This window comes from Cyprinodon variegatus, unplaced genomic scaffold (assembly GCF_000732505.1).
Source record: "Cyprinodon variegatus isolate N-32 unplaced genomic scaffold, C_variegatus-1.0 Scaffold104, whole genome shotgun sequence".
NCBI lineage: Eukaryota > Metazoa > Chordata > Actinopteri > Cyprinodontiformes > Cyprinodontidae > Cyprinodon > Cyprinodon variegatus.
In genome coordinates this window covers 293,284-310,433 of record NW_015150557.1, presented here as the reverse complement: position 1 = coordinate 310,433, position 17,150 = coordinate 293,284, and the positions used below count along the sequence as shown (strand labels likewise).

Genomic DNA, 17,150 nt, shown 5'->3' with positions numbered 1-17,150 from the left:
TAGATAGATAGATAGATAGATAGATAGATAGATAGATAGATAGATAGATGTTATGTTTGCAAAAGAAGAAAAGCAACACTTCAGATTACTTCAACTTATCAGCATCCTGCAATTTCAAGGACAGCTTTTCATTAAATAAATGATACTTTTTGAGAAAAAAAAAACTGTCCTTAAAAGGGTGCAAAGTAAGCACACACACTTTAATTAGGTAATTGGGTAGTAAATGATTATCATAATAACTGTGTTAAATCATAAGAGTCACGCCTGTTTACACCGGTAGTGACATTCATATGACACAAATCAAGTAAACCTATAACTAGAAGCATTAATTCATAACAGTTTATGGGGCTGTTAAGGCAGGCACACATGAAGTGTTTGTGGATACCAGCAGCCTCACAATAGGTCTAGATATGCTCATAAGTCTCACTGGTGTGATGCCATGTGTGATAGCGATCATGCTTCTCTGTTCATATCCCTGGGTAGGTTACTGCTTCTTTACTTAATCATGTCGCTCTAAATATTAGAACATCTGGGAGTTCTTTCAGTAAGATTATTGTTTTTACATGAAGCTTTAAGACAATGAAACATTTTACAGGCTCATGAGTAATAAAAAAATGAAACTAAGAGTCTACATGCATGCCTGGAGCATTAGTCATAATATTAATATGCAAGATATCTGGTATAGAAGGTCAGATTCGAAGAACATGGAATTTATAATCATCCTAATATCTCGGGATTATATACGCCCACAAAACTAGCCTGAAATTTGTTTTGAGGGGAATATGTGGGCTAAACATTAGTTCATTTAACAATTGTAAAACCTTTCACTCGTAATGGTGGCCAAAAAGGAAAATGTTGATCACTATCTGAAGCTATTAAAAAGAATATATGGACATGTATGTCTGTAAAAGTTTGATTGATTTCAGGTTTACTTTAAAACTAAACATAGTTACCTTTTATTAACACTAAATAACAAAGCATAACAATATGGTTTTCACTTCTAACTTGTATTCCAAATTGGTTCCAAATCATTCTTGTAAAACTATTTTTGATAAATTTGATGTGACAATTTTGTTGATGGGTTTCCATTTCTAAGTAAATATCAGCAAAAAACACTTCCATATGCAGTGCATTGAAGGCACATTTAACAATATATATCAAATTGAACAATATGAGTTGATATTTTTCCAACCCCTGCTTAAAATTACGATACAATAGTTCTAAAAAGGGAAAAAACATGAAACATGATGTTGTTTATATACTGTTGAGAAGCATCTGAGTTAATATTCTCATTTTCTTTATATTGGAGGCTACTAATATTTTCTAAAGTACAGTATGAAAAAAAGCCACTTATGCATTGAAATGAACATTATTATTCACTAGCTATTGTACCACCAACCTCAAACTCTGGTAAAAGTACAAAATCCAGATTCTTCCATTATTCTAGATTTAGGAGCCTTAAATTTACAACAGGGAATCAACCTAGCCCTAACCTTTGTTTAGGTAATGTAACAAAAATGCTACTCAGTGCTGTACTAACTGGTGAAAAATTGGCTTTCAATAGGACGGGACCCAAAACCAAATTCTGCTTAGGGCCCCACAAAATATTTGGCTGCTTGTGGTGGTTTACACAAACAAGGCAGCCATAACAAATTTTCAAACTAAATCCTAAGGAATTTCAAATTCCAGAAATAGAACATATAAATATTTCATCATTATGTTGCATCTTTCAGTGAAGGCCAGTTTCTAAGAATTTGAAAGAACAAGGAGCATTCCTGTGTTAAAGCCTGAGAATGTTTTGAACCACTTACAAAGAAGTTTGATTAAAACGAAAAACAACACTGACATGCTCTTTTGTGAGTCAATTCTAAGTCATGCATCAGGGCTTAAAGTACTAAGAAGTCCTATGACAGTGCTCAGAAAAATGTGCCTTAGAAACATTTACTGTATTATGTCATCTGCTTCAAAGAATGTTTTGCATGTTTGCATTACATTAATACTTAGAATTCACTTAAACCCTTTGAAAAAGTAATATCAACATAAACCCCCGCTACTAAATGGATGAACAAAATTCCATATACAGCACATCTATAAAGTGATGTTTAGCATGTGGTCAACAGACTGACATTAATCACTAAGGATTTTATTGTCAGCCTTGATGCTGTAAAACAACTCTTATATCAAAGAGTAGTAACAACAGACAGTCAACCACACGGATACACATGCCTGACTGTAGACTCACACAAATAGAAGCAGGTGATAATAGGGCTATTCTCTATGCAGAGCAATGAATAATTTAAATATAGACACCAAAACAGATTCTTAAGTTGACAGAGTAATATGACAGGTTGATGAGAAATATCTCAGATGCTGTAGAGATTCCAAATGGGATATACAACTCTGCTGTATGCAGTTTGAGTGATTAAGTGAGATGATATGAATCTGATATTTTAGAGAGTCTTTTTGACTATTTGTGTTTACGTTTGCAACACAATCTACTTCGTTTAAAGCAGTTCACACCTAAAATAGTTGATTTTACTGCAAATAACAGATAAGATTGTTTCTAATGTTCCAGGTTATTTGCTCCAGATTTAGATTTTGAAATTAAACTGTGATATACTTATATTACTTGATTCATTTTCCTTTATTTGTTTTGTTTTTTATTCTGTGTGCAAATCAGTATTTTATCTATCCAATACTTGGGTCCAACAAGAGTGATATTAGGACTTCAACAGCTGAGTTGCAGCACATGCAGCAAAATTCATAAGTTAATAAAATATAATCTAGGTTTGTGTGAGGCAGGATTGCAATGCAAAATGGGTATAAATAATCCACTGCAGTTACTTTTTTATTTCAGTTTGGTTGTAGTAGTTCCACACTGAGTAAAACATTCCTTTCTAAATATATACTTAAAGAGCTCAAACATGCAGAGCACCATCCATGTTCTAAAATGTGTTACTCAAGAAACTGGTGGTTAAATTCCTTAAGCTCTCCCTGTGCATCAGCTAAAAGATTTGTATTTTGCTCTCATTCTCTGTGTGAATTTTGTCGACCAACAAGCTGGCTGTGAGCCAAGAGAACCATGAATGCAGTCATCTTCATAAAGGCTTGTAAAAGTGGGCTGGCCTGAGGTCACCCCTGATGCCCCACTGGCTGCCTGGGAAAGGCCCCAGAAAAGCTGCCAGTCACACGACATGGAGCCCAACTGTGCTTGAATGACTACAATCTCTGTTATAAATTTGGTAACAAATTAGCACTGCTGTAAATACTGCGTGCTGCATAAAGCTGTGGATGAAAACATGTTCTTAACCTTCACAATGCTGTGGCTGGTTATGCTTTCTGAACGGTTTTGGACCATTCTTTGATGAAGTTGGCTCACAAACACTTCAGGCTGAAACTTTCTGGAAACCAATCAACAAATGGGTTTTTTTCCTGTGCAGCATCTGCTAAGATGGAACCAATTCACTGAAAAACTAAAAGAGATGGCAAAGCTGGTGATAGTTAACGGTTTATTGTAACAATGATTAAAGCAGATGAACATAAAAGAAAAGGATGTACAGCTCCCTTCCAAAGTATTCATATACATTCAACCTTTTTACATTTTGAAGCATCAAACATTAGTGTTTCTTTTAAGTTCTATTTAGGAAACTTAGAAAACATGTGCAACAAGATGCACTACTCAGATGAGATTAAACTTTATATTTGCATTTGCATTAATGCAGGACATTATGGTAAGTACACCATGCCTGTAATAAGTCATGGTGATGGCAGCATCATACTTAGTGTTTTTTTTTTCTTTTCAAAGAGGACAATGAAAAAGGTCAGACTTTATAGAAGGATTAAAAAAAATTAAAGGTCAGTCTGTTAGAGGTGAGAAAATACTTTATGCCAGGTTTATGTTACAGCAGGGATAAACCCCAAAATAAAAAGGAATAAAACTCAACAGAAATGTAAAGCATGTTAATTTCTTAGAATACCCCAGTTAAATTCCAATTGATGGTAGGATTTGAAATGAATCATTAATACCTGATTTTGTTCAAATTGTTGAGTAGTCTATTTTGCAAATAAGAATAGCTACATTTTTAGTCTCTATAAATGTGCAAATATGTTACAGAAATGCACTGATATTCCTGCAGTGCATTTCTGCTTCATAGCTGCTTCAAAAGATGAAAAGTATTGACCAACTGGTCTGAATGCAAATTAGCAGGAATTTAGTCTAAATAGTTGTTTTTAAAAGAAGAACAACGTTTTTTCCTCTGACCTCAGTGTTGGTCTTATATTGGTCAATTGTACTCATATAAAATGTGAAAAATTTCGAGGGGTTTGAATACTTTTGTAAAGCAGTTATTAAACAGAGCAATAAAAAAAAAACTTTGGAAACAAACAACGTTCCATTGCTATCTATAACACAAATGTTTACAGATTATGTTTATAGATTATAGAAGTTAATCTATAATACAGACAATTATGCCCTAAATGTTTTTTTTTTCCTTTGCCACCTGTCAAAAAGAACCACCCACCTATAAAAACAAATCCCTCCATCGTTAATAAAAAAAAAAAAAGAATCAGATCCATCCCCGTGTCCATTGTTTCCATTGCGCATGAGTTCAGCCAAGGAGCAAAGAGGGTTCATGGAGACGCACGGATAAAATATTGCCAATGACAAACTGTTGAAGCCAAGAGCTTATGCGGGATTTAATTGAGTGATAATTGTTAGATAAACAAGGGCAAATAATAAGATAAAAAAAATGGCAAAGGTCAACAACATATTCAAGGTGGATAAATAGGAGCGTAGGATACACATAAGCGCTCCCCCTGAGAGCTTGAATGGAGAAACTGCACCTGCAAAGAAAGAGACAAGCAACGCGCAGCAACTTTTTTTTTTCTTCCAGAAGACAGCTCAAGTTGTCCCACAAGCGTTTGTTATTCCAGCAACGTGAAAGTTGAAAGCAGAAGAGTAGGAGGGGGGGTGCGTGAGGGGAGATGTGCCAGACAAACCAGGTCCCATTTAGGCTATGGAAAGCAGTTTAGATTATATCTATACTCCTCCTGTCCTAGAAGAAAATCTCACAAATAAAACTCCGCAAGAATATTCCTGCTTGGAAAGAGCAGCAGTGTTGTCTGCGCACTGAGGAGGGTCCAGTTCACGGGGGGAACCTTTTTTGACTCGAAATAAGAGAAGGCTGTGTTTGGGTTTATATAAAAAAAAAAGAAAAAAAAGGGGGAGGAGGGTGGCAGGAAAGAAAGTGGTGGTGGAGACGCAGCGGCAGTAAGAAGCGTGCGTACGTGCTTTATCTTAGCGGCTGAGTGTGACGTGATATTGCAGCCTTGCTTCCAGAGCTCTGCAAGCACCAAGCAAAAGCGCGTCTATTTCTCTTTGTGTTATAACTCACAAGTCCAGCTAAAACATCTCCACATCCATCCACCAGAAGGATCTCTTCTTTCTTTTTTTCTCTTCTACCCGTTTTTTCCCCAAATCAGAGGAAAAACCCGACTTTACCAGAGAAGAAATCATTGGGGGGTGAATAGAGAATTGGGAGTCTGTCGATTTAATTTATGGGAACACATTTTGGGGGGGGGAAACGTTCGCTTCTTTTCGTCACTACAAGATTTATTTTTTTTATTCTCTTTTTCTCTCTTGATATTTTTCTATTCTGCTCGGTGGCTGTCGTGCGCTCCGGTTTTGATGGGAAAAAGCCAGCATCAGAAGAAGGAGAGGACAGGGAGGATATGAGCGGGCAGAGCGGAGTCTAACGCATTTTATTCCCATCCACTGAACCATCTTGTTGCGCCGGACTTCTGTCGTCGGGAATGGAGAGTATTGATTCACCGAAGGGCTGCAGAATTTATTTATAAGGATGTGGTCAGTGTTGGAAAAATAGCCATAGCTTCCGCAGTGTAAGGTAAGATTTTCTTATAATGACCATATTAATTTTGATTTTTTATTTTTACAGTGTGTCATGTCTCTGGTAAAGTTGTTAAAATATGTGCCCCGTTAGGGCTCACCCGATCGCATCAGTCTGGGGCGCTTAACAAATCATTTCAAGCTGATCTCTCTTTTAAAATGCAAAATTCACTTTAAAGTGCTTCATTCTGAGATGTGGGCAGTAAAATCGAGACTCTCGATCAGTCGTCTCCGGAATACTGATTTTTTTAGTGAAACCCTTGCATGGGTACGGATCTTGCAGGAGGGATCATATGGGTTTACATATCGCTGCAAAAGCTGATCTAACTCTGCACAGCTACCGCAAATCCTTACATGACACATATTATCCTGCTCTGACGGAGAGCTCTTTTTTCTCATTATCCTAAAATAAGTTAGAGACGCAAATGTATTCGTCCTGTAAAAAAAAAACAAAAAACAAACTGAAATCTGCAGCCTACTTTGGGATTTTTTCACGCCTACTCACATACACACGTGCGCGCACACCCACAGGGGTACACACGGTTTGAGAGACGCGCACGCGCATGCACATTCTGCTGTGACACTGCTCACAGCTGCATTGCCTGTAGGATTAAAGCAATCAGGACATCGCATTGCATTCTCTCCCTCTCCCTTCTCACGCGCGGTACAAAAAAAAAAAAAAAAAAAAACCACGCGCGCGCCAACACACACGCTCAAGCCCACTCAAATACTGGCCTTTTATCAAATTACATTATCAAATATGTCAGACTTTGAAATCGACTGACACGCATGTTGGTGCGCAAGTTTTAAAGCGCGCAGAATAAAGAACAATTATACATTCGGATGGACTTAATGCATCAGCTTAAATATGCATTTATATGCATGCATATATTTAAAATAAAATTAACTCTCCTCTTATATAACTGTAAACACCATATTCAAAAAAATAGACTTTAATAGGAAAGGATCCTGGTTACTGCGTGATAAGAAACAAATCGTCGCATATTCAACTCTTGAGCACTGCCATGTCATTATTCGCATTTTTATTTCACCAGCGTGCCATTCTAATCGGCAATATCTCCCGGGAAGGTGCCAATCCAAATATGACCCAATTAATATTGTCTTAATGACTCATATTATTGTGCCCACCTCCCTAAAAAATACATAAATATAAAACACAAAAGGGCTGAAGTAGCCACAAGGTGGCAGTGTTTGCACAAAATATAGTTGAAAAGGGAGACAAGATGAGGTTGCAAGAGACATGCTGCTGAGGTTAATGTGTGGTTTTTCACCCTTTCCATGGAAGGACTTGGCGAGAACTATATGGAGCATGTAAATTAGAGTTGACAGAAATCATCCATAATATGTCTATGCTCTGATTTAATCTTCCTTTTGCATGATGTTCTTCATCTTTCCCTGCAGGCCAAATGACATAGGATGAAGGCTGTTCGAAACCTGTTGATTTATATATTTTCCACCTATCTTCTGGTTATGTTTGGATTTACTGGTGCCCAAGATTATTGGTGTTCCACTCTGGTCAAGGGGGTCATTTATGGATCATACTCGGTGTCTGAAATGTTTCCCAAGAACTACACAAACTGTACATGGACGCTGGAGAACCCAGACCCAACCAAATACAGCATCTACCTTAAACTATACAAGCGAGACTTGAGCTGCTCTGAATACTCTTTGCTTGCTTATCAGTTTGATCACTACTCACATGAGAAGATTAATGAGTTGCTCAAAGTGAACGCATCTATTGTGTATCTGTGTGATTCAAAGAATAATTACATATTTTTGCTGTACGACAAAAATTTTGCTCAGCTGCGAAGGGTTTTTCCTTACGATTACAATGGATTGACACCGCAGAAGCTGGATGACGAGGAGCAGTCTATCCTGGAGTTCTTAATATTGAATAAGGCGAGCCCTAGCCAGTTTGGGTGTCAAGTGCTTTGTACGTGGCTGGAAAACTGCCTGAAAGCAGAGAAAGGGACAGTGGAGGCATGTGGGATTGTGTACACCAAATGCACATGTCCCCAGCATTTAGGCGATGGAGAATCAGAGAGCATGCTCATGCTCAATAATGTGGTTTTACCTCTAAATCCACAAACGGAGGGTTGCTTGTCACCTCAGCTGCATGTCGGTCAGGTCTGCAATCTGAGTTCAGAAGTAAGGCGGCCTCCTAAAGAAGGTAAGTATCCACTCATCTTATTCCTTTTGCCCAATTAGTGAAAGATGTAATGCACTCTAATCTTTGCATAGATAAGTTAGTAAAAATGTCAATGAAATGTGCACGTCTGTCACTCCTTCCTCTGCCCTTAATGCATGTTTGAACTGTGATGGCCCATGAAACAAAGAGCACACATAGATATGTGGACTGCAGTTGTCTTAGTAATGTGTCAACTACAGATCTAAAGCTGACAGGGGAGTTGGGTGTAGTAAAGACCACGCCAGCAAAAAACCGGCTACCTAAAGGGGTTCTTTCATTTGGTCAGACTGAATTAAAAACGCATTGCAGTGAATTTAAAATGGATGTTTTCTGTGCACATCAGCACAAAGTTAAAATGGCTGCAAATCCAAAGATACTTTGTTTGTGTTTGTTTATACATTTATGTCAAAGTCATCCTTACAAAGATTTACAGTAATCTGGAAATATTGTCTTTATTATTTGGCATTAAAGCCACTGGCAAAGAATGGGATCATTGATGCAGCAGTGTCCAATTGGCATATATTGTTTAAGATAGGACTTAAAACTACATTGCTTTGTAACATAAACCACATAATACTTTGCCCCACAAAAGTATTCATACCCCTTGAACTATTGAACATTTCGTAAAATCAATACACACAAAGCATAGCATTTCTAAATTGGATATTTTTGTGAGAATACAACAAGCATAATTTATGATTTATTGGAGAAAGGAAATAAATACTTTTTTTTTTTTTTTTTTTTGATTTATTGGAGAAAGGAAATAAATACTTTTTTTTTTTTTTTTTTTAAAAACATAGTGTTGGTAGCTTAATGTTGTGTAGATTTCTTTTATCCAGCACAGACATAGATGCTTGTCAGAGTTGATGGATGGATGGAGCTAAACACTGGAAACTCCTGAAAAAAATCTTGGTATGTAGATGCTGCAAAGGACTTGAGACTGTGTGGAACTTGGTTGTCAGCAACCACGCTAGAGTTACCAACACGTTTCAATGGTAATGTCAAGGTCAATGCATTGTAATCTGTTAGAACAGTGTAGACCTAAATCTTGTCATAAAAATGGCCAACAATGTTCCGCTATAGATTTTTAAAGCATGTACAACTATAATCACATAGAAAGATGGTGTTAAAAAACATGCAACAGTTTACAGGTTTTAAAACTGAAAAAAATAGAAAATAATTTGTAACAATTAGGTGCAATTTTGTATTAATCTATAACATTAAATACCAAGAAACTAAATTAAAGTTTATATTTGTGACAGTAGAAAATAAAATTAAAAACTAGGGGTATTAATACTTTACACGAGACTGTAATTTACAATGTTCGACAAAAAACCCAACATATTCACAGTTTTAGAGCTGTTCACTGTTGTCATAGAGCACTTTAATCTTTATTGTTTCTTAGTAATCAGACACAGTCTGTGCTGTCAAATGTTTGCTGAAGAAAATGTCACAATCATGGTACTTGTTTGGTGTTGATATTCACACTTGCAGATGATATGCAGGCATCTATATACATTCACACATAAATAAACTGTTAGGACATGGATTGTCCTCATAAGCCTCTGAATTAGGTTTGCATACTTAAAAAGAGAGTAGTTCAAGCTGTCAAACAAACATGGTTTTCTTTCTTGATTTCTGGGAAGTTTATTTTAGACCTATGCATGGTTATGATTTACTAGATAGCAAAAAAAAAAAAGAAAAAAGAATACTTGGATGAATTTGCAACACAGCTCAGCAAGGCTCTTTTGCTGTAAGACATGGGGAGTTATTCCAGTAGACAGAGCCATAAACAATAAATCTGCTTTTAAGTTTTTGGCTGAAAAATGTTGTTAGCAGAAATTGATGCAGTTTACCTACAGTAACAACCAGCATCATTGAGAACAGCTGGTGGTTTTCTTATCTAAGCAAATAGTACAATATTGATTGCAGATGTAAGAAGTTTTGTCATCTCCACCTGATAATTTCTTTAAGCATTTAAATCTTAGGGAACAAGCCTGAATCATAATTTCTTGTTTTATTAAGAGAGAAGTTTAACACTATAATGAGTCACTCTTGCTTAAAATGTCTGCATGATGTAACAGGTATGGATGACAAAACCACTTTGACTACAATTCACCTACCATTTGAATCTCTTTAGCAATAATGCATGCAGTATCTGATGTAAATTACTATTAAAATTCAGCCTACGGTCAAGGAGCAAGTGCATTAAGACTCAGTATGACTCAGCTTTGTATTTATTTATTTTTTTACATGTCTGATGTAGCGACAAAAATACCGATAGGACTTGCACAAAAATATTTGCTGCTTCAAAATAACATATCACATATTTTCTCTGTTTGCATGTTAATAACAGCTTAAGAGCACGGCTTATTTTTTTTCCTCCTCTCAAAAGATTTTCTGCTAGCTTCTATTTATAGAGTTGGTTGATGGGAGGTTTTAATAAATCCTTTTTCATCTGGATAACCGTGAGATCACCACTGGGTTTAAAAGAGCACTGTGCTTCCTGTGGCATCATGGTGATAGAGCGTGTGCTGCTGATGAAGAATAAAGCATTACAAACAACCAACAAGAGCTACATTTGATATAAATCGTATGTCTTTAATCTTCTCAGTTCCTTGTAAACCATGGCTTTCACATCAAAGGAAAGCTCGGGTGGAGATTGTATACTCAAGCTATTGCCACAGCAATACACCAGTGGTCCTCCATGTTGGAGGAGGATAGCACTTAAAGGTTAAAGCTCTTAACTAGTAAAGATGATTAGACAGACAAAAAGATAAACCCTATACCTTGATACTGTGTCTTTTTTAAAGCTATACTGGCAAACAGAATCCAAGATGCACCACTTGGGTTACTCATTTATTCAGTGTTTTCTGTCATGCATTCCCCTTTCATGAATAAAAAAGTTGTAGAAAAAGGCACAGAGGCATTCACAGCATGGAGGATTAAAAATCTTCCATTTTTTTTCCTGGGTGTTCTCTATTTGTGTGGGTTTTTCCTCCCACATCCCTTACAATCAAAATCAAGCTGATGACTCTTAGCTCCTGCAAAGTGAATGACGGTGTTCTTCTTCCTCTTCTTCCTTTTGCTTTGAAATCCAATTAATGCTCGGATTAGCTCAAGCTAGTGTGACTGAATTTTGGAGCATGGGAGGTAATTGCTGGTTTAAGCAGAGGCAGGCTTTAAAGTGTTTTAAAGATTTCCACTTTTAACATAAATTCAAGGTGAGAGTAAGCAGACATTCAGTAGCCAAAGTCTTTCTTAGACATGGGCTGACACACCTACCAAATTCTCAGAATTCTCACTGTACGATCATTTTGTGTAAAAATGTTTTGTCTTTTCAGTTTTAGGGAACTACAAACACAAAATATATGTTATCGTATATATATATATATATATATATATATATATATATATATATATATATATATATATATATATATATATATATAAGACTAATCAACCTACTAATAGACCTTTTTGGTATTCTAATTTTTAAGAACTAACACTGTAGAAATCCCTGAAATTAACTGGCTAATTATCAGAGATGTAATGATTCATAACTTTACAATGTTTGGTGCATTTTTTTTTGGTCATATTCCAATTAGCTGTGTATTCCTCAATAAAATAAAGATGCAAAACAAAATACGTATTTATTTGTTAAACAGTAAAAAAAAAGAATACTTACATTTTCTGGCAATACTGTCAAATATTATTTCCTACCATAATCTAGTATAACAGTGGCAGGAGTATGATATTTTTTTATTGAAAATAATTTAGCAAAAGAAAGAAATGCACTTAAAATGGCTTTCAATGATTTTTTTTTTCTGAAGACTTTGTTGACATCTGATGATAAATTGGGTGTAAATAAAAATATTATGTTGTTTCAAAATAGATTTTAAAAATTGCACTTACAGTAGCTGCGCTGAGGTGTTGAAATAAAAACTAGCATATTTGTTTTTGAAAAGCCTCTTGAAAAATTGATTATTTACAACACAGTACTAATGCTTCTTCAAATTAAAAAACAAAACAAAAAATTCATGCCTTTTGGGTTTGTTTAATACTTCATGAGCTTCAGTTGTCAGCGATGGGGAGGTTTGTAGAGGACCCAAATAAAGAGACTGAGGTGGTTTCTTGCAGATCTAATATTTGGGTGGTTGCATAAATCCTGACATAACTAAGCAGGGAACACAGGAACCAGAACAAAGGGGAACACAGGGCTTCAGGAGGGGAGGAAAAGAATCCAGTGATGAGTAACTGCAGAGGAGGACTATACTGTATATGCCAAACAGAACAACTAATGTAGAAATCAACTAATTGGGAGCAGGTCTAGACAGAGGTAACTAGAAAGGGGAGGGGCACTATAGGGCAACAGAGAGCAACAAGGGAATACAGCACGGCTTAAATATAACTAAGTAAGAACTTTAATAAAGTTAAAGGGGAATTAAACTAATGACTAGAAAATACACAATGACCCAGTGGAAACTAGAGGATAGGGAACAAGACTGGAGATAAATTAAGAAAACTTTCATGCCCTGGGAAACATAACTTAAAGATAACTGTAAACAATGAATGGAAAAATAAATCTAGAGCACTAAAGAATGTTGAATAGAAGATAACTGAAAACCCATCAAAAATGAATAGTTAAAATAAGATGTAAGTCAAAAGTGATGCAAATCTTAACAGCAATCATAGAACGACATAAATCAAAGCCTAATTGAAAACCTAAAGTGAAAACTTGAACATAACCCAAAACCCAAAGCAGCAGTTCATGACACAGGGTACACTTTAGCATTGCTTTAATTTTACTAATGCTTTGTGTAAACAGTTACTTTAATCAAGTAACACAGTAAAGTAATTTTAAATATTACTGACATAAAGTTTTGGTACAGTGTACCTGTCTTTCTCCATTGTCTCTTTTGGCAAAAACATCCTAAAATGAAGGCTTCAGTATTTTAAAACCCTTCAAACCTTTTTAGTGACTCTTCTTAAAGTTCTTAATTTTTGTTCTGCATTAGTACAGTGCAGCAAACGTATGTTAATCTAAAGACTACTACAAAAAGCTTTGGTATGACTCCATGTGCCTTTACTGTCTTATTTCATACAATGACAGATTTTATCTGTGTTTGGAATTATTTCAAAATGGATTAATTTTCTCGTTATCCAGCAGGACTACAGTAAAAGAACATCATGTGATAATGGAAAAACACTCTTTTACCTTATGCTCCATTCAGCTGTAAAAAAAACTATGGTTATTTTGGTAATGTCTATGCCATTTCATTAAAAAAGACTTAAAACCAATGAAATACTACAAATTTTATTTCTTTTTATCCTGCTACCCTTATTTTTCATGCCTTTAGTTGCTGGAAGTCAACATCCATTACCATTATGTTGCAAAGTATTTTAATTAAATCTTCTCATTCAGCTGGAAGCAGAGATCGGGGATTTAAAGTCAACAAGTAATCTCTATTTGTTGCATTTTATCTGCTCAGTCACTGAAAGCAGGTGAGTCAAATCTGCACAGTGAATTAACCTGTGCAGATTGGACTCACCTTCTTTCAGTGGTTTGGTAGAACATGATATACAGATGACATTTTGACTCTACATCTCCCTTCTCTGGCTGGAAGTTAGTAAATCAGAAATAGTAAGGCACTCTGTCTTGGTGAAATGTTGTCTTGAGTTTCACCCCAGGTCAATATTTGACATTAAAAGCAACTAAAGAAACCTGAACATGAATTTGTGTCACTTTGAACATATTTGTGCTGGTTTTGAAGTAAAACATACCACAAATACCACATATCTGCCCCAAACAACAAAGCATTTCACAGTGAGATTGAATTAAAAACTAAATTTAAAGTAATGACGAATAATAAAAGGTCATGTTGGAATTCCGGATTTCCAAAACTGCTAAAATAGAATAATTTAACATAACAGGCAACATCCCCTAAGCAGGAGTTTATTCTGACGTCACATATGTTGGTTCTTTCTTTTTCATTTATTGGAACCAGAACTATTGCAGTGAAAAGTATGATTTCAATATCAGATCTTACTTCTATTGAAGTAATTGTATTATGACATTAATTGTATTATGTGAAATCAGTAAGACTTTAAACAGAAGGTTTTTATTGAAACAGCTTCTAGGAAGCAGATAGTGTGCCATGTCGAAAATGACAATAGGATTTATTAGCACATTAAATGTGTATGAGACGTTATGATGCACCGTCATCCCGTCAAAGTCTTGAGCACTGCAGCAGCTTAGCCTGGCTGCTGCACATAGTGAGGTCTTTTATTCACTTTTGATCTCTGTCAAGTCACTCAGTAGTCACACTGCATTATGCTCTCTCCATTGTTCAGTACACTTGGAGGCCATTTTAGTTCCAATTCAGTGATGTAAAGCGCTCAGATTAACTACAATTTTTTTGTTGTCTTTTACATGTATTATCTGTCATTAGTTACAGTAGGCATCTCAAATAGCCTGTGTCCAAGTTTCACCAGGAATCCCTCTTGTTTTAGTTTACTTTCAATCTTAGATTTAGTTTCTTTTGCTTGTATATGGAGCTGAGTTTATGTTTGAAATATGCTGCACCTCGTATTGTTCCTAATGCAACTTCATATTTCAAACTTAATGCATTTCAAAAGACTGCAAAAATAAAGTTTAACACCAAATAACTGTATTACTTTAAGTTCCATAATGCCATGCTTCCCTTCACCAAGATAACTATAAACAAGAAAACAATATTAACATGTAGGATTAGGTCTCTGTTTCTCTTACAAATAAAAAAAAACTTTAATTTCAAGACACCACGTCACCCATATGCTATTAATCATCCTATTAACAAATAACCTTTTTTTTTGCTTAAGTGTATGCTTAAATCCATCTTTATTTATACATATGTTCTAAATATTTAATTGAAATACACAATAATAGCAACTCCTTTCTAAATTCTTTAATATGAACTAAGCAGTACAGCTGGTGTGAAAAAGCTAAAAGACAAAAGGTAGATGAAGAGGATTTTGAAAGATTATTCCTGACATTATTTTTCTGAAGCTTGAATGTGGGTGAGGCTAAGAGTCTTCCTGTTTGAATTTTCACTTAAGCTTCATTTTCATTTTCTTTTTTTTGTGTGTTTTTAAAACATACTTTTATGTATCACTTAAGGAATGTATTTGGCAACAATGAAAAAATTAACTTTTTACATTTTACATTTACAGTAAAGTTAAGAATTTTTCATAGTTAAGCCAGATTTTGATTTAAAGTTCTTATACTTTACCCTAGAAGTTAGCAAAGAGTAATGCATCTTTCAGAAGATAAAACATTAACAAAGGTTATTAATTAATTGTTTAATTGTTTTTAATCATATTTTATCAAAATTGAATGACAAAGATGAGTTATCCTCTTAATATTCATATATTTATTAATGAATATATTTGTTTAAAATACTCAAGCACTTCTTGGAATTGGTAACCAAATTTTTTAATGCTTCCACTAGTAGTTTTACCATTTATCTTTGGTGAAGGTCTCAGGTTAGAGGTTTAGAAGGTATTCCTGCAGCACCTAATTCATCCTTTACTCTTTCCAAAGATTATTTGTCAGATTCAAGTCAGCTCCCCAGCTGGGGATTTCCCAAAATTTGGACAAAGCATTTGAGCAAATTTAGACAATGACTTAAAACCTAAATATGCCTAAAGTATCATTAATTTTTTGTCTAACCGCAAATTAAGTTGCCCCATTTAAGAATTAAACCAAGCTAGTTTGGCTAATGCAGATGAGATGAGGTATATATTTTACATGTATGCTTAAGGATCCCAATACCAGCAAATCTGGACATGTACCACACCTATAAGCAGGCACGTGGATCAACAGCTGACAGCAGGTGCAGAAGGACATTGAAAACAAAAAAAAAGCTAAGGAGAAAAATAAACCTTGGACTGCCTGGACTGATTACAAACAACTCTATGCATGGTCAAGAATGCCATACGGTTCCTTGAATCCCTGAAGCTCTACAAGGTCAACAACACTCTGAGAACGTTCATTGAAAACACCACAAGGCTGTGAAAAACAAAACTCCCTCAAATGTGCAATATCAGGAACATGCTTTGCACAGTCCTTAATCTTACCCAGCCCAATAATCAACAAGTCTGACTATGGATGGCAACTTGATACATGGATGAGATCACGCTTTATGCAATGAATGATTGAGACATTGACTTGCTGATCTACAGCAAGGACATCGCAATGTCATGTGGGCAGCAAAACTGCTGGGCAGTTCGTCCCCTCTGTGTGGAAGGTAATGCTGTCAACTGTGGAAGGCAATTCACACAAAGGGACTGCACTCAGAGAAGGGAGATTAGCAGATGTTGAAGAGAGCTATAAGTACCTTGGAATAGGCAAATGGCAACCATGAAGAGAACACCAAGAAAACTGCAGAGTAAGGCAAGTTCTGAGAAGTAAGCTCAATGCCTGTCTAGGCAATCAAGAGCTTTGTCTTGCTAGTAATCAGATATCCTGCTGGGGTATTAAGTTGGCTAAAGGAGAACATTTAGACCACTGGTGTTAAAACATGAAAGCTATTTACCATGCATGGTTGATTCCATTCCAAATCCAATATCCACAGACCATACGTTAAGCACACAGACGGAGACATAGACATAGTGAACATCAGAAAAGGAGAGATTCAGTCTCCAAGAAAATAAAGGTTTCATACAATGAAAGCTAGAATAGAATGAACCAAAGGAACCATCTTGGGTTGAAAAAAACCCCTGCATGTTATGGATCACCATAAGATAGCTGAATTGGCTGATATTAGGGGTGTAAATAATAATCATTTTATATCGATGCATCCATCCAAAAGCCGACGATCCAATGCATCGACACGTCCGCAAGATAATCGATTCATGTATTTTTTTTTTTCTCCTGTCTATTTTTATCCATTTGCTCCTCGGCGTTATTGTCCCTCCCGTGCTGCGGTGGCGCTAAATCTATTTTTCCCTCCTACCTCGCTTCCTGGTTATACTCTTACAGCAATGTGTTGCAGT

At 35.7% G+C, this 17,150-nt stretch overlaps 1 protein-coding gene across 8 annotated transcripts in view; it reads left to right on the top strand.

Annotated features, from left to right (window-relative positions):
* The first annotated feature begins 5,308 nt into the window (after positions 1 to 5,308).
* Positions 5,309 to 17,150, top strand: part of adgrb3 (adhesion G protein-coupled receptor B3) — a 147,167-nt gene continuing 135,325 nt past the window's right edge. For 3 of the 8 annotated variants that reach the window (XM_015374517.1, XM_015374513.1, XM_015374512.1), the window contains exons 1-2: positions 5,310 to 5,903; positions 7,328 to 8,096. In XM_015374517.1, coding sequence (XP_015230003.1) covers positions 7,343 to 8,096 — 754 coding nt within the window. In that variant the 5' untranslated portion in view covers positions 5,310 to 5,903; positions 7,328 to 7,342. Of the gene's footprint in view, positions 5,904 to 7,327; positions 8,097 to 17,150 lie in introns of those variants that run through there. The other 5 variants (XM_015374516.1, XM_015374515.1, XM_015374518.1 and 2 more) reach the window with 4 other exon arrangements.